An 18,363-nucleotide genomic window follows, 5' to 3' on the forward strand; every position below is an offset into this window, starting at 1 on the left:
CGAGCATCTGGCCAACGGACATGACGGAACGGTGGAAACTGAGAAGTGCTTCCTGTCCCGGGCAAGCTGTCTCCCTACCGAGGATGAGGATCTGGATGCATTTCAGCATCTTCCTCCCGACCTACTAGAATCCCACTGGGATCAGCGTCACACGAGTCCCCAACTCACTCAACACTTAGTTTGACTTCAAAGCACACATCATTCGTTCGACTCAAGCACGTCCACACCGTGACAGTGATCCAGGGGTGCCCATGACGCCACCCCAAGAAGAGAGGCTCCCCAGACATCAGGGGTGTGCTGAGCTCACCCGAGCCATGCACCATGGGGCTCCGTCTTTTCCCACCAATGCAAAGATTACAGAATGCCTATGATGAGGAATGGGATAAGGCTGGTGCATTTATATGTACAGAACAGAAAATCCCAGGGCAAATAAAGGCAACTGACAAGGAGGTATTTTATTTCCTAATTTATACACCTGATATAAGCTACACCTGCAGGAAAATGTGAACACAACATGTATCCAAGGTGGCCATTGTCCCACTTCCGTGCCCCACCGGCTTCTCCCCCAACCACATCCTTCATGGCGACACCGGCCACGGTCACCAACGCAAGCCCCCACGTCTCTATTCTGCCATCTGAGGGAGACCATTGTGCCCGTGACCTGGTCCACTCTGGGGACACACAGAGACAAGTGTGCCCAAGCTAATCGGCACTGAAAACTCTTAACTGTATTTTCTGTTCTTTCATTAGGAAAGTTTTTTTTTTAATTTCTTTTAAATGCCATCAAACAAACTTAGTTAAATAGTAACAAGGACTAGAAATGAGCAAAATGAACCAGGACCTATGTGTGTAGCTTTTGTCAAAGAAACCAAACTTAAGAATAATGGGGTAAGCAGGAAAGAGGTTAACTCTGGTGGGGGCGGGGTGTGGGGGGAGAAAAGGCACCATAATACACGTTTTATATTCTTCTTAGAAATCTCCCGAAAAGTAAAACAAAACAAAGACGCCATTCCATGCCTCAATAACCTGCATAGGAGACCCATCCGCAATACATTGGAGCACAGATAAAACAGCTGAGCGGGAGTACCCCGGTTCCTTGTTAAGGTCCATCACAAAATGTTACCAATGGCATCTTCAAGCTAAATACACTGCTCGCAAAAAACAAGGGGCTATTTCATAATGCACTTTCCAGACCAGGGAACGCGCAGGTGACTCCAGCACGCTCGGCCTTTTGTACAGTAGTCCGTTTTCACCCATGAAGTAAAAGTTGGTTTTGCATCTCATGTGCATAACCGAACAACTTTCTTGGACTTGTTGTTTGCTTTTCTGATGTTCTTGTTTAATAATAATAATAATAAAAAAAATCAAATGCTTCTTTTTCTTTATCACTTCACATTCATTTTGAAATATCCCCTCCTGGCCCTGGCCGGTTGGCTCAGTGGTAGAGCGTCGGCCTGGTGTGCGGGAGTCCCAGGTTCGATTCCCGGCCAGGGCACACAGGAGAAGCGCCCGTTTGCTTCTCTACCCTCCCCCTCTCCTTTCTCTCTGTCTCTCCCCCTCCCACAGCAAGGCTCCATTGGAGCAAAGTTGGCCCGGGCGCTGAGGATGGCTCTGTGGCCTCTGCCTCAGGCACTAGAATGGCTCTGGTTGCAACAGAGCAACGCCCCAGAGGGGCAGAGCATCGCCCCCTGGTGGGTGTGCCGGGTGGATCCCGGTCCGGCACATGCGGGAGTCTGTCTGACTGCCTCCCCGTTTCCAGCTTCAGAAAAATACAAAAAAAAAAAAAAAAAAGAAAAGAAATATCCCCTCCGAGTTTTTGTGAGCAGTGTGTAGAAAGAAGCCACCAGAAGAAGGAGGAGGAGGAGGAGGGTGACCACCCTCGCAGGAAGGGAGCCAGGAGAAAGCCACCCGCCCGCTCCTGTCTCTGAGGCGTGGCTGGTCGGCCCCCCTCCCACCCTGACACCTGCTTCTCACACGCTGGGAAAGAAGCACATTTCAGAAGGTAAATCGAGGCGTCTGGCCTGCTCGCTCCAGCGCCGTCGTAGGAAAAAGAAGCCTAGTTTCGTAAGACAGTTGGGAAGGGATCTGATGGATTTTGGGGCTTAAAAGTTAAATAACATTCCTTCCTTGGGAAGGCAGCTCTCGGCCACAGGGGGCGGACACCCAAGTGGGTGTCGCGCAGCACTTACGATGAGCTCGGAATCCCGCCCCATGGAGATGACGGTCCGGTTCACCGTGCGGAGAAGCTTCTCCATGACGATCTGGACGTGCCTCTGGGTCGGGCCCTGTGGGAAGAAGCGCCCCGTGAGAACCAGCCCCTGGGACAGGTCACTGGCCAGCCAGCCCTGGCGGCCGTCACGGGATCCCTTCACCCTGAAGAGAGTCCATCAATTCTATCCCTTTCTGGGATGAAAAATAGCCCCTTGTCAAAGGCAAGAGCCTTCACAAAGAAAGCTCAAGACGTTCTATTAATTACAGGCCATTAATGATAATTTGTTATGGAATCATAGTCATTGAACTGAAGCAAAAGTTAATAATGAAAGCAAATCTGTTTAAACAACATCATGTTTACGATCCCTGCTGAGCCAGGCTGGACGCTGTGGCCCTCTGTCAGCGAGGTCTGCAGACGCCACCACCGAGGGTTCTGTCAACCAGAACGGTTCTGCAGGTCAATCCCGGCAACCTGGGGAACCAGCCCCTGGGCGCAATGTGACCGGTCGTTTGAGCAAACTCCCTGAAGCCCACAGACCCACAGAACTTCCTACTGAGGAAAACAGGTTCTTCTATTTACTGTGTGACGGGACACTTAGCTCTTCTTCACAAACTCTGAACGTGTTTGAGTACGTTCTCCCGTCACCTCGGCACACAGCCGGGAAGATGCCAGGTGCCACCCCCTCTCTGAGGGTCTGGCCACACAAGCCCTTTACTCCCAAATCTCTCCAATAAAAACAGGGAGGGAGAGCCCAGGACTGGAACCACCGGAGGCTGCCTTTTGGGTGAAGGTTTCCAAAACCGTACAAAGGCAATGCCCCGGTGTGGGCATTGAGAATGAACTGTCACTGAGAATGAACTGTATTCCGATCTCTCTGTCCAAGGATGCTGGCCAGGCTCTGAGAGAAGGGGGTGGGCAGGAGGAAGCAGGCAGGACAGGTGTGTGGGCACGAGTGTGTGTGTGCACGGGGAAGGTGTCCAGAAGTCGTGTGCGATGGGGCTCAGAACCAGACCTGTCGACTTGAAAATCCAACAGTGTGTCCAGTACTCGGGGCAGAGACGACTGAGACCTTGTCCACATTTCCAGACACACCTGGAGAACCAATGGTGTCGTGTGTGTGTGTGTGTGTGTGTGTGTGTGTGTGTGTGTATACACACTACACATGCTGGGTCCACTGCGGGTGTGAAACGTAGGGTCAGACTTCTAAATGTGTGCTTGCACTAACTGTTGATTAGGGGAAAAGGTCAATAGGATAAGCATGCAATTTAGAAATGCAAAAGGAAATACCATTTAAAAGAAAAAAAAAGAAGAAGAAACTATCTAAGAATGCCCAGGAAGAAATTCTCCATGGTGAGAGAAAGCCCGGGGAGGAGACAGAAAAGTCTCTCTTCTCAAAACTCTCAGAAGCACCTGTGATATTAAAAACAACAAACCCCTGTGCATGTATCGCTTCAATAAAATAAGAATCGAAGGGAAGAATGCAGGCAGGTAAGCCTCCACTTGCTCACTTCAGATTTTTAACATCAAAGCCTTGGTCTGACGTTAAGGATTAAAAACCATGTCGTGGGAGGCACTGAGCCGAGAAGTTCTAGGAAAGAAACTCAAAAATAAGCACTTCTAATGTGGAAGAATGAACACTGCAATATAACGGACATGCCTCACACACAAATAAAAATAATTTGAAGGTGCAACTTGACAGAAAGAGAGGGGGATAACCTTTAACTGAAGGCGTTTCTTTATGGATGAATGGGGTGCCCGGCCCCGTGCCCCAGGCAGAGCCCGCGGGGATCCCAGTATGGCTCATCCCACAGCCATCTCACTCACCACGTCCTTCCGGTACAGCACCTCCAGGATGTCGCTCAGCAGCTGGCAGCAAGCCTCCAGGTCCTCCTGTCTCTCCAGATGGTACTTGAGCTGCTCTGTCATCATGGGGAGCAGGATCTCTCTGCAGTCTGCAGGGACACGGGGTTGCCAGTCAGAGGGAGACCCACCAAGATGCAAGGCGCGGTCTGAGAGCAGCTTGACCCCCCTAGCATGTCACACTACCGTCAAGTACACCACATGGACAGACATCCGGCCACCCGGCACCTGCAGATGGTCAGGTTTCTGGACGGTGAGGACATCACTCATATCACTATGCAGGTAATGGACACACAGAGCTCGCCCGTGCGTGAATATACACGGGTGATCTCTGGATCGATACACGATAATTCACAAACATGCCGCAGGCCCCCCTCTTAGCTGCCATTTCACTTTCTGAGCTTTGTGGTACTCGTGGACGTAGGCGGCCCGAAAATAATAAATGGAAAATTCCAGAAATGAATAATTCACAAGTTTTATATTGTGTGCTGGAAGCCTGACTGTGCTGCTGCTGCTCCCTCCAGCCTGGGCAGTGCTCCCTTCTGTCCAGCGCATGAACAATGTACTGTATCTCTTTGTTCAGAAAGATACAAAGAGATAGTTGGAGAGAGAGATATAAGCCATATTCACATAACTTTTGTTACAGTATATTGTTACAGTATATCCATTTCTTTATTACTGTTGTTACACTTATGGTGCCTAATTTAGAAACTAAACTTTATCATAGGTAGGTATGTATTGAAAATAGTATAAATATATAGCGGGCTCGGAACATCTGTGGTTTCAGGCATCCACTGGGGTCCTGGGACACATTCTCCTGTGGACAAGACAGCACTGCTGTGCATATGTGAACATAGAGACACACATCTCCAAAGTGTGCACACGGACACCAACCAACACACGCTGGAATGAGCACTCATGCTGTGCGCCTATGAATTCAGTGGCTAGCAACTTCACAAGTTGCAATACTTCTTACAACAAAAATGACTTGAACTGCAGCTTCTTTCATTCATTCCCCGGAGGACCAAAGCACAGCTTCCTTCTGCACATGTACGCCGCCGCCTCCTAACGGTGTCTGAGCTCCGCCAGCTCCTGCCCTGCCCAGCCCTGCACGTGGCCTTTCCTCACTCAGGGACACTCTGCCGGGCTCACCCCTGCGGAGGGACGGTCAGAGACTGGCCCTGGAGTGACACTATCTGACTTCAAACTCTGCTGGCTTCCTGGTGGGACCGTCCTGGACCACTCATGTCACCTCCCTGAGCCTCGGCATCCTCATCTCTGACACGGGCACAATGGCATGCGCTACCCGCAGGCAGGAGGCACAGCGGACTCCTGCAAGGTTAACGGGAAGGTCTGTGTCCGGCACAGGTCAGATGCTCAGGACTGGGATTTGCTTGCTGACAAGACGCTGAGACTAATAATGAGCCTCAGCCCCTCTCTGGCCTCCAAGACTCCTGAGCATGTGAGGGAGGGAGCACGGGGGAGCAGGCATTGACCTTGGAGGTGAGCCTCAGAGAGAAACACCTTCCCCCACTGGCAGGAAGAGTAGGAATTTGTCATGGGGGGGGGGGGGATGGCAGGGTGGGAGGGGCCAACCCAGGAAAGGGACCACTACACACAAAGTCAGGGAGGCTGGAGCAAATGACGTGTTTGCAGAAGCGCATGCCCAGGTCAGGAGGATGAGGAGATGAAGGGGCCGATGGGCGGCTGGGTTCCATCGGGAACATGATGGGAGAGGTGGAAAGGAGGTACTAGCACACGCTGATGGGGGGCACTAGCACACGCTGATGGGGGGGCACTAGCACACGCTGATGGGGGGGCACTAGCACTAGCACACGCTGATGGGGGGGCACTAGCACTAGTACACGCTGATGGGGGGGCACTAGCACTAGCACACGCTGATGGGGGGCACTAGCACTAGTACACGCTGATGGGGGGCACTAGCACACGCTGATGGGGGGCACTAGCACACGCTGATGGGGGGGCACTAGCACTAGTACACGTTGATGGGGGCACTAGTACACGCTGATGGGGGGCACTAGCACTAGTACACGCTGATGGGGGGCACTAGCACACGCTGATGGGGGGGCACTAGCACACGCTGATGGGGGGCACTAGCACACGCTGATGGGGGGGCACTAGCACACGCTGATGGGGGGCACTAGTACACGCTGATGGGGGGCACTAGCACTAGCACACGCTGATGGGGGGGCACTAGCACTAGTACACGTTGATGGGGGCACTAGTACACGCTGATGGGGGGCACTAGCACACGCTGATGGGGGGCACTAGCACACGCTGATGGGGGGGACGGGAGAGCTGAGCAGGGAGCTGCAGCGTCCCTCTGCGGTGCCACACCAGCGGGGCTGGGAGGCACGGACTTGGGCAGTCAGCTACCACACCAGTCCCGGCAAGAAACAACACCGGCCTGCACTCCCACTGCCGTGGTGAGTTTGAAAAGACTGGCCTGGAACAGGAGCGAACTGGAGGCAGGTGACCACACGGCTGGGTAAGTCACAGATGAGGGTGTGGGACAAAGGAGGGTCAGACACCTGCCCCGGTGACGAGAAAACTGAAGAGAAGCGAGTTGAAGGGAGGTAAACACAACCACAGTCAGGAGCTGGACAGTGGCATCTGAGTTGTGCTGGACACCAAGTGACCCCGGTGAGCAGGCATGCGGAGAGAGGAGGTTTCCGGAGGAGAAAGACAGGCTGGAGAGCCATCAGCCCCGAGCAGCCATGCAAGCCAGGAGCGTGCAGACACCGGACGGGAGTGTGTGGAGCCGGAGGGAGACGTCGGGAAGAGCGGGAGGACGCAGGGGTCAGGGCAGGGTGGACGTGGACAGAGAGGGAGCGGGAGGACGCAGGGGTCGGGGCAGGGCGGACGTGGACACAGAGAGGGAGCGGGAGGATGCAGGGGTCGGGGCAGGGCGGACGTGGACAGAGAGGGAGCGGGAGGACGCAGGGGTCGGGGCAGGGCGGACGTGGACACAGAGAGGGAGCGGGAGGATGCAGGGGTCAGGGCAGGGCGGACGTGGACAGAGAGGGAGCGAGGAGAGGTGTGAGGGAGACGTCGGGAAGAGCGGGAGGACGCAGGGGTCAGGGCAGGGCGGACGTGGACACAGAGAGGGAGCGAGGAGAGGCAGGGGTCAGGGCAGGGCGGACGTGGACAGAGAGGGAGCGAGGAGAGGTGTGAGGGAGACGTCGGGAAGAGCGGGAGGACGCAGGGGTCAGGGCAGGGCGGACGTGGACACAGAGAGGGAGCGAGGAGAGGTGTGAGGGAGACGTCGGGAAGAGCAGGAGGACGCAGGGGTCAGGGCAGGGCGGACGTGGACACAGAGAGGGAGCGAGGAGAGGTGTGAGGGAGACGTCGGGAAGAGCGGGAGGACGCAGGGGTCGGGGCAGGGTGGACGTGGACAGAGAGGGAGCGAGGAGAGGTGTAGGAAGGGGCAGAGGTGGCCCAGACCGAGTGACGAGAAGGTGGTCGACGTGGCCAAGTGTGGGGGCCGTCGGCCAGGACCGCCCAGGATGTGGCCTTACAGGCAGCCAGACTCCCTCCCAGGTCAGCTTGCCGGGGTGGGCAGAGGGGCGCAGGCGGCGTGGAAGGAAGGAGCGAACCAGGCCTGCGAGTGCAGCTGGGGGTGAGGGCGCCAGGCTGTGGGGGCCGGAGGCAGAGGACAGCCGGGAGGTCGGCTGCGCCCCAGCTGGGAGCCGAGAGGAAGACACTCAGAAACGTCAAGAACAACAGGAAACCGAGCTTCAAGACGAAACACAGTTACTGCCATCTCTTCCACGGGGGGTCCCGTGTGGCTGCGGCACCGCTGTCCCCACCCCGCACGTGCTCTGTGGGCAGCTCCGCTCTGAGCCCTGACCGGAGCCCGGCCGCTGCCCCACCGAGCCAATGCCGGCACAGGACAGGGGACAGCCAGGCGCTGAAACACAAACTGTCCTCCGGTTATCTGTAAGGTTCCACGCATTAGGACTTAAAACAATGAGACGTAAAAGCACGTTTTGCATTAACATTTCCTGACTTTTTTTAATAGGAGGGAATAAACATGAGCAGGAGAGCACGGCACGGACCCTGCAGGTGCGTGGAAACCCAGGCAGGGGACTTTCCCAGGGACGACGCCGTCACGGCAGCCGGCCGGTCTGGGCAGGTGGGAGGGGGCGCTGACGGGGAAACCGGGGACGCAGGACAGGACTGCACGAGCCTTCCTGTGTCTCTGTGTTCCGGGGACGGACAGGAGGCAGCCATGCTCAGGCATTTTCAAACCCTGTTCAGATGTAGTCCTGGGAAAGGGCTGGTAACGATGACATTTACAAGAGTTCCGTCCCGCGAGTACAGGAACCCACTGGCGGGCCTCAGAACCAGCGTGTGAAACGCCACAATGCCATGCGTCCTCCGGGCACAGGCCAGGCCAGCCTTGCTGGTGGGGAGGACCCAGACCTATCTGCAGGGGGACAGCAGCACAGGGAGAAGGCACCGTCCCATGGGGATGAGGTTGGTCCCCTGGTGCCTGCGCTCCTGGATGTCAGGGGGCCCTAGTGGGAACCCCTATCTGCTCTCCCAACCCCTCTTGTGATGCCACTCGATGACCTCAAGCCCCATGGAGAGTATCTCCCCCAAACCCACATCCCTTTAAACTCATGAGGGACACGATCCCAAGAGAGCCAGACAATATGTTGATGTAGGAAGGTGCACAGGTATCAGCGAGCCGCCCAAGCACAGGCCGGTCTGGGGACACACCTCCAAAAAATGACCACATGGCATGAAGCCAGCCTGAACACGCATCTGCCCACAATGCTGACCCACTGGATACCTGGCTCCACCGACACCAAAGCCCAGTGTCTCTCCTCCAGCATCTCGAGGTTCACAAACCACACCTTCCCTCGTTGCCTCCTGGCCTGCTGACCCTGACCACAACACAGCCTCCACTGTAGGGTGACACCCCATCGTCCTCAGAGCCAGCAGGCTGAGAAGCTCCCTCCACAGACCTGTCTGAGTCCAGCCTCGCCTGCGTCCACACGTGTGATCCCCAGCAGGACATTTCCAGGGAGAGTCCTCTCATCCTTCTGCCTGAAACCCATTGCCCAGGAGAACACCCTCAACTGGCCGCCCCTGTCCCCTGTCGGCCACCTCTATCACTGACACGGTTCAGACGAATAAGTCTAAGACCCAGGACAACTCAGAGGAAGAAGTCAGGACCACGAAAACCTGAGCCAGTCCGAAACAACCAGGCGGCGGGACTCAGGACAACAAACCACAGCGGGAGCTCGGCCAAGCTGCTCCGAAAAGCTTCGGGGACCCCACAGAGGCTGAAGGGCCAGTGGTCGCCCTACCCTCGTGGGGGCCAGGGAGGGTAACGTCCATGAACAGTCCCACAAAACCGGAGGGACCCAGTTAGTTCCAGGCTCAGAGACGGCAGAAACGGCCATTCTGCTCCCCAGATGTCGGGCCACAGTCCCTCCCTTCCCGCCCCATTTATCTGTCACGCCGGACAGGCTGCTGTGGACTTCACTATTTTTAGAGGTAATTGAGTGTGTTGGTGTCATCTGTCAGAACTCTTCCAGGGTGAAGGGGGCAGCGGCTGCCCGGTCCATCTTCAGTAGAGACAAGCTGTCGGCCACGCCTGGCTACCTGGGAGGGCGGCCCCCTGCCCCCTGGCCCAGGGGTTAGCTGTTGGTCGTCCAGCCTGCCTTGATGAGAAACAACACCACTTTTGGAAACTTCGATGCCATTTTTTCATGTTTCATCACATCTCATTCTCTGAGCCCCTTGAGAACATAAAGACCCACGTGCTATAATCCGTTGGACAGACCTGACCGTTTTCAGTGTCCACCTCACCGATGGCTGGTCAGGACAAAGTGGGGAACTGGGAGTCGGCCACTTCCCCGAGAGGAGACAATATTTGCAGACGCACCTTGTAAGAGCGGTCGACACTCCAGGGGGGGGCCACCGCCTCCCAGCCCGCGGATAGCGCTCCAGCCCCCAACCACACACAAAGCACATTCTGGATCACCGGAGAGGGGTTCCTGGAGGCCCGGGCTTTCCTTAAAGGTGGCCCTGACCCCGCCAGGCCTTCTCATGCAAGCCTCCAAGGACAGAGGGGCAGAGCAGCAGCAGCGACCTTCAGATACGTGTCCCAGGACCCCAAAGCAAGACAGGCAATGCCCCAGGGTCCTTCAGAGGGGCTGGGGGGACTAAAGCGGGGGCGGCACAGCCGGCTGTGACCTGCAGGCCCCGGCACAGCCACCAACTGACCTGGGCACAGTGCAGACACGGCCTCACATAGCTGGCTCTCAAACCACCGTGATTCTCCACTGGTGCTATTACCTATTAGTCTTTATTGGGGTGCAACCTCCATGAGAGAGAGAACCTGTTCTCATCAATGCGAGACTCCCCTGCACATAAACCAGGATGTGATGGAGGAGGGGAGAGAGAGGGGGGAAGGGAGGGAAAGAGAGAGGAAGGGAGAGAAAGAAAGGGAGGGAGGGAGAGAGGAAGGAAAGGAGGGAGGTGTGTGTGCACACACATGCGCTCTCAGTGCAGAACAGCTCTCGCTCCTTGGCCAGATGGTTGCTGCCTGGTTATTTTGTCCACATTTTTCATCTGGAAGCCATAGTGCACCTGTTAAGCGGTGAGGAGGGACCTCCCATCTGGAACAGCCTGTCCCGTCCTTGGAAGACACCCGAGGGACAACAACATCCTTACAAGATCTCTCCGGCTTTCTGGTGACCCAGTTTCACTGGACGGTGTCCAAGCTGATCCGGACGGCCATGTGCCAGTGCCCAGGCGTGCATGCATGTGTACATGCGTGTGTGAGTGTCTGATTACAGAGCATGGGACCAGAAGACAGGTCCGCAGGGAGGAGCCAACTGCCGCCCTGGCCACCCGCTGCCCTCCCCCAAACCAGCACAAACACAAGTGGCTCAAGCCCTGTTTTTTGTCAAGGGTGTCTCTTCCTCAGCACCTCGTCTACCCTCAGCTCCTCTGCGAGAGGCGGCAGGGCAGCAGTGTTAGATAACACTTAACGCCTCTCTAATCTCATCACAAGTGCCGACCAAACATGAAAGGCACGGAGGACGGTACAGCACACACACACACACACACACATTCACACACTCACACACACACCACACACCCACACACACTCACACACACATAAACACACTCACACACCACACACACACATACACACTCACACACTACACACACACACACATACACACACACACACCACACACACACCACACACTCACTCACACACACATACACACTCTCACACACCACACACACACCACACACACACACACAGACTCACACACTCACACATACATGCACACACACACCATACACCATGCACTCACACACAGCACACACTCACACGCACACACACTCACACACACACACTTGCAGTGAACTATCTGAAAGCATCAGGCTCTGTCCATCGCAGGCAAGGAGGAAGACTCTCCTGCCATGTGACGAGGCCCCAACTCAGTGTCCTGAATGTCCTTTCCTCCCCTCCTCTCCCCTCCCCACAAACAGAATGTCATTTCTATATGACGATCTGTGTCATATCGTCCCTTGAGGCACGAAACAGATGGCCCGGGAATCTGACAATCGAAACCAAAAACAAACCTTGCATTTTAAACAAATGGCCCACCGATAACCATGTGGACAAACAGCTGCAATGAACACTGGACCACAGTCCAGGGACCGGAGTCCTGTTCTCTAAGAGGTTCGGCGAAAGCCCTCTGACCCAACTCAGTGAGGTCCGGCTTCCCCACGCACAGACAAAAACAATCCAGTCCGTCCGTCCTGCACACTAAGCCTTAATGTCTCCCACCTGCAAAACGAGGGGGCTGCTGCTTACCTCTCAGGGTGCGGTGAGAAGGAAACGGCACAATGTGTGCGCTGGGGAGGTAGTGAGCGCCCATGAAACAGTAGCTCTCAACCATAATAGAAATGATATTCCCCAACTCCAGCCTCTTCCACGGGATGGCGCACGAGGAATCAAATGCCGTCAGGGACGCCATCCCCTCCTGGAGCCAGCAGGCTCTTCAAAGGTAGCCAGTGCCACAAGGCACGGACTGTTCAATGTCACTTCCTTTTAAGTTTTTTAAATATAATAGAAAACAGAAAGTGATCCTTGATTCAGTGATTGGAAACAACTGTCATGAACAACTGGGGTGTATAAATCTCTCCAATGGGGGCAGATTTTATTAAATGCTTATTAAATACAAGTCAGGTGTCTGTGATTAAAAATTCAGCATCCAGATTGAGACGGGGTCTACGTGGAAAAACATCTCTGGGTCTCAGGGGCCCAGTGAGGAAAACAGGATGTGATCTACGTCATTGGTACTTTTTAGACTGAAGTCATGTTGAGATGATATTGTGAGACAAAAATTAATCTCACCAGTTACTTGGTGCCCTTTTATTATTGTTATTATTATTATTACATTATTATTATATTATTATTATTTTATGTGGCCTCCGGACCACTGTAAACAACGTATGTCATTCGCGTCCTGTGTCCACTGGGCAGCACAGTCTGGGGCTAGCCAGGAAGCAGACGCAAATGACCCCGCGTGCAACCTCTCGTTTTTGTGGACTGGCGTTCATCGCTACATGCACAACCAAGACCACAGCGTCCTCCTTTCAGACCTGCCGTCACGTGCATGTGGCTTCGGGGCGTACCATCACCTGGTAGCTCAGAGCAGAAGCACAGATTTAACCGACAAGGAAGCAGGACCAGCTCGGAAGGCGGCCCTGGGTCCCCGGGCAGCCAAGACAGGGCGGGCAACCCCAGCGAGTCTCGACTCCATGCCGATCAGCCCATCAGCCACAGGGATCAGAGGCACTGAGCTCACCGGCCACCCTCCGCACCCCCTCTCCCCGTGAGATCCACTATGGTTACAGACGGCAATAATCGGACATCTGTTCATCCTCGGCTAAATGAGCTGAGGCCCTGATGATGAACGCTCTGGTCATGGGCACCGAATAAAAAATACATACATACTAATCTTTATAAAAGGTATTCCACAGACATCATCAGCTTACAAATGTCCCAGCAGAATATCCGTCTCTAACCCCATTTCAGCTCTCCATTAGAGCCAGAGGCAAATATGAGAAAATGAATTTGTTCATTTAAAACATTTGTTTTATGAACACTTGACTAATGGCCTTCTTAATTTTTAGCTGGGTCCCATTAAACAAATGATCCATAAAGTGTATTTAAGAACCTTGAGCCCTTGTTACACAGAACAGAAGCCCAGGGTAACCCCCTTCATGAGAATGAAACAGGAAGAGCCACATAAGCGGGAGAGAGCAGTGCTTGTTACCCATCTTCTACAGACAACCGTCTAATTTTTCCTCCATCTGGGAACTCGGTACCCAATCAGTCTGCTCCGTGACTTGCTCCCTCATCCACGTCTTCAAGTCACAGAGATGCACACAACGGAGCCGGCCACGGAAGGGACCGTGGCAGCCATCTGGTGACGTCTACGCTGTTTGGATGTGGGGACAGGGGCCAGAGGGAAGGGGCGCACGAGGACTGCACGGCGACGTAGCCGCTCAGCCAGATCCGACGCCTGATCCTGAGGCCAGGACACTGAGGACGATGGATCCACGCGTGTGCACAGGTGTAGCAGCACGTATGATCCTGCCGTCCCTACTCTGTCCAAGGCAAATTAACTTTTCCCCAGGCACCGTCATCGTAAGGCACACGGCCGCGACTGTCTGCAATACCAGGAGGACAGAGGCGAGGAACCCTGGGCTGGCCCTGTAGCTCCTTTCAGCGCCTGCCTCCCCCACAGCGGCCCTGGGTGGCGTTTCTATTCCATGCCCAGGAGCAGCCCCACCAGGGGTTCCGGGCAGGGGCTCCCCAGCATCCCGCAGCCAAGCGCCAGAGCGACTGGGAGGGAAGGTGACGCAGCGCCACGGGACTTTCATGGAGACGGTGACCTCACAGCCACCTCGACGCGGGAAGAAGTGGCAAAGCAGGATGAGTTACGGCAGGAAATGGGAAGAAGGTGGAAAAAGAGATGTCTTCTGAGTGAACCCAACGGGTCTAGAAACAGGGGCGTCACCTTTTGGAAGAAGGGAGGGAAGAACAGATATTCTGCATCCTTCCGTACAGAGGACAGTAACGGGTCACATATCCGTCAGTATCGTAAAAATAAATACCATGTCAGGAAAAATAAAATAAAAACGGAACCAAGGGAGAAACACCACAAATGATGCCCATATAAAAGTAAATGAAAAGAAGTCAGACTCAAGACACATGTTGGGGAAGGTTGCGTGGAAAGGACTAGTCAAGCCAGGAATCTATTCTCAAGGACACCAGAAAGATAGGTTGGTAGGTTCAGAAGGACTTCTCCATGCCTGTCAGTCCCTGGGCAGAGACTCACCATGTGGAAGAGGAGAAAACCAGGAGAGAACACTCAGGGCTGGGACTGGCAGGTGGCCTCTAACCGGGAAAGTGAAGGTCGTCAAGAACATAAGTCCTGGTCAAGGTGGCCGGGCACACCCATCTTCCCTAGATGCCCCGACAATTCAATGAATAGAATAAAAACTGTGTCTAAAAACATATGGTATGGAGCACTCCGTCTTGGGGAAGGTCTGTGCACTCAGGGCATGGCTAATGCAGCAGGAAAGAACTGGGTCTTGAAGGGAAACGTAGGAGATGGCCGGCTGACCCAGCCCCCCCCCCCCCCGCTGTCCCGGGCAGGTCACCTGTAGGTGACATATCCTGCAGAAACAGAGCCCTAAGCTCATATGGCCTCAAGGAATCACAAACTGGAGAGAGACTCAGGGGCCTGTTGTGCTGGTGCCCAGGGTCAGCCTGACTAGATATGACACAGCCTTCTCTAGGGTGGCTTGTCCTTCTCCCAACATGAAGCAACAGGGACAGGAGACCCCCACCCACCCAGAGGTGGGTACAAAGCACAGAGTCAGCTGGCAATAATCAAGTTTAGGTTGACGACACCCTGAGTGACTTCCGGCTCGGCCAGTCTGAGTGTGGCAGAGAGCCCCACGCGGAAAGAGGAGAGAGAAGCCAGGAATCTCTGGGCGTGTGAACACTGTGCCGCAGGCTCCATCCACGTTCATTCTGTTCGTGTGCCATTTATTCACACGTTTACAGTTTATTCCACTGCACGGGACGTCTGCAATGAGTTCAGTTTTCAGAATGCATCGTTCCTACGGTGACCGTGAAGCACTGGCAGAGTAGGTGATAGTTTGTAACAAGACGAGTCCTTAACCAGCACCAAGCGAGTGGACAGCGCCCTTCCTCCGGCTTTCCTGACAGGCTAGGACTCCCTGGCCCTGACCTGCTGTAAATGAAGAGAATTGACTCTTTCCCAATTACACAGTTTATAAGCGGACGGCTCTGAAGTCCATCAGACTTGCTAACAAACCAGTCCCGGGCGCGTGCAACCGATGACCACTGAATCGAAATGGAGAGAATGCAGAGACTGGAGCTGACTTCGCTCTCTTAAAATTCAAGACACCACTTCCCAAAAAGGGCTGCATTGTTTTTTAACAAATGGCTTCTTCAAAAACCCATATAATGAAAGATATCAAGTGATATGCAGAGTGAGGGATGGAAAAGGTTCAGTGCCTTGCAGATAAAGATTAAAATGTTCTCAAGGCACGGGAAAAAAAAGACAGGAGGGGAGAAAACGCCGTCCGTATCCCGCCGTTATTTAAAATAGTCTTTGGGGTCCACAGCTGGTGAGGTTCTTGAGAAGTCATCAGCGCAGCTAGGGAACGAAACTCCTCCAGAGTATGATATATTGTGGCGCCTTCAGTGAGAGGGCACACAGTGGTCCCCACCCCGATTTTTCTTTCTGCGCAACATCCATCAAGTTAACAAATCCCCTCCACAGGAGCCCAGGGTGTGCGACCCCTTTCCATAGAGAGAACTACCTCTCCGCTTTCCACAGTGGAGAAGCTTAAAGAGACTTTTATTTTGATTTGTTTACAGATCAAAAGCATGCAGGTCTATTTTATATGCCAGGTCTGCAGGAAGCACACAGCTTTTCTTCCTACCATTTAAAAAGCAAACAAATTTGATAAGTAGGGTGATTTTTTTTTTAGAGATATATGTTTTCGATCTCTGCTCTAATAGCAGTGAAAAAAGCCTAGAAGTCTGACTCCCGTATTTCCTAATAGTGCGTCCCCGCCGGGACGAGGCCTTTGCCCTCCGATTTCAAAGGGCTGGTGAAACTAATGCTCCCGCCATTAAAAAGGAGAATTTCACTCTGCTCCGTGACTGGGGGAATCATTCACCTTGAAAGTAAGAATGAGGAAGATCATTTAAGCTCTTTATGCCGACATTTTTAAGAAGCTCTGTATGGTTTAAAAGAAAGAGGACAGAGATGAAGCTTGATGAGGCAGAGGAGACTCTGGAAGAGGGGCCCATTGGCTGGGTAGAGGGGAAGACTCCCGGGGGACATGGGGCAAGGCAGGAAAGGAGGGAGGGCGTGGCTTCCCCTCCCGACCCAGAAGACACACACACACAAAGGGTGGCCTTGGAAAGGAGCTAGCTTTGGGCAGAGGAATCCACCAAGAGTTTAAAAATACTGCCAAGACCATAAAAGCATCATCTTCTACTACATCTTAAGCCTTTGCCCTTCAGAGCTCATGCTGCCCTCCCAAAACCAAGTTAACACACAATGATTAGCACACAGTAAACCCCACAAAAAAAAGAAAAGACAAGAAAAATGTCCATTACTTTGGTCGCTTTCTTTTTCTTCTTCTTTTCCTAGTGAGAGGATGGGAGATAGAGAGACAGATTCCTGCATGTCCCCAACTGGGAACCACTTTGGCGACCCCCATCTGGGGCCGATACTCTGCTCATCTGGGGCTATGGTCATAACCAAGCTATTTTTAGTGCCTGAGGCGGAGGCTCCACAGAGCCATCCTCAATGCCCAGGAACGATGCGCTCGAACTAATCGAGCCATGGCTGTGGGAGAAGAAGAGAGAGGCAGAGAAGGGGAAGGGGGAGAGGGAGGGGTGGAGAAGCAGATGGTCACTTCTCTTGTGTGTCCCGACCGACCAGGAGTCAAACCCAGGACATCTACACGCTGGGCCGATGCTTTTTGGTCACTTTCAATATGGGGACATGGAAAGATGAGATTTTGTCAGGTAAAGAAATGGTGCAGGGTTAGCTGGAATGCTCCTTCCAAAGGTCTCACTCAGGCCCAGACCCACAGGGGACAGGAGCCCACGTGGGAAAGGCACGGGTTCCACGAGGTCTTTCACCTGAACTCAAAGGCATCTTGCAAGTATGTTCCATGCTCTTGACTGATTTCAAAGATAAGCAACCCCTGAGGCTGATGTCCTTTTATTCCAATTTCTAGAACGACCGTGTAAAACGTTTTTTGTGAGGCCAAATCCTACACCTTGGCATCCTCGTAGTTATTTTAACTTAATCACATTGAAACTTCGACATTTCTGTGATGGCACCAAAGCTTGAATGTCCACAGCTTTTGTCAGCGCTCAGGGCAACAAGACAATCACATGGGAACAAAGCCACCAAGGCACAAATTATGGTGTTCCGACCTTTCGTTTCTTTACATCTTGCTTTGAAAGTCTGCTCGCTCCACAGCTCAGATTATTTGCAAGAGGGAAGCACATCATCTGTCTTGTGATGCACATCATCTACTTAACCAGTTCTCGAGCAGTCAGATCACACGTGAGACAGCGCTTGGAGCCCACCACGCTCACTCCTTGGCTCTCGTGTACGGCAGGCTGACCAGTCTGGTAATTAGCCAGAGGCCTGCCGCCAGCCGTGGGGCAGAAGCAGGAACAGCCAAGGCGGGTTCCGGACGGCAGCACGGGGACCAGCCCGTCCGCACGTCCTCCTTCCTCTGGAACAATGTCACATGCCCTGAATACCACCCTCCATTTGAAAAGACGTCCTCCTGACATGTTGTGATGGCTGAGATTTGTTTCAGGATCTCTGGGGGGAAAACAAGACTGACCATCACTCCGAAACGCTGAAGCCCCATGATGGGATCATGGGCATTTGTTAGCATTTTTTTCCCCACTTTTCTGTAGGTTTGATACTGTGTTCCATAAGTTTCATAGGCAGCTGTGTTGAATCCAGAGATAAACTTGAATGGTCCCTCCCTTATTTCCATCCATCCGCGGAATGATTAGAATAATTAGCAAAGAGAAGACAACCTTAATTTTATAAAACTGCTCCAGGAGAAGCATCTCAGCGGGTGCACCTGTGAGCAGATGGCAGCAGGAACAGAGTCACAGGGCCCACACAGTGGGGCTG

General features: G+C 53.6%; 1 protein-coding gene across 2 annotated transcripts in view; it reads right to left on the bottom strand.

Moving 5' to 3' along the window:
* The window catches only part of LOC136384597 (dedicator of cytokinesis protein 1), a 432,442-nt gene that overhangs the window by 260,718 nt on the left and 153,361 nt on the right, over nt 1–18,363 (bottom strand). For both annotated transcript variants that reach the window (XM_066354964.1, XM_066354963.1), the window contains exons 26-27: nt 4,037–4,164; nt 2,190–2,285 (exon numbers count right to left, since the gene is read on the bottom strand). In XM_066354964.1, coding sequence (XP_066211061.1) covers nt 2,190–2,285; nt 4,037–4,164 — 224 coding nt within the window. The remainder of the gene's footprint in view (nt 1–2,189; nt 2,286–4,036; nt 4,165–18,363) is intronic.

This window comes from Saccopteryx leptura, chromosome 13 (assembly GCF_036850995.1).
Source record: "Saccopteryx leptura isolate mSacLep1 chromosome 13, mSacLep1_pri_phased_curated, whole genome shotgun sequence".
Lineage (NCBI taxonomy): Eukaryota > Metazoa > Chordata > Mammalia > Chiroptera > Emballonuridae > Saccopteryx > Saccopteryx leptura.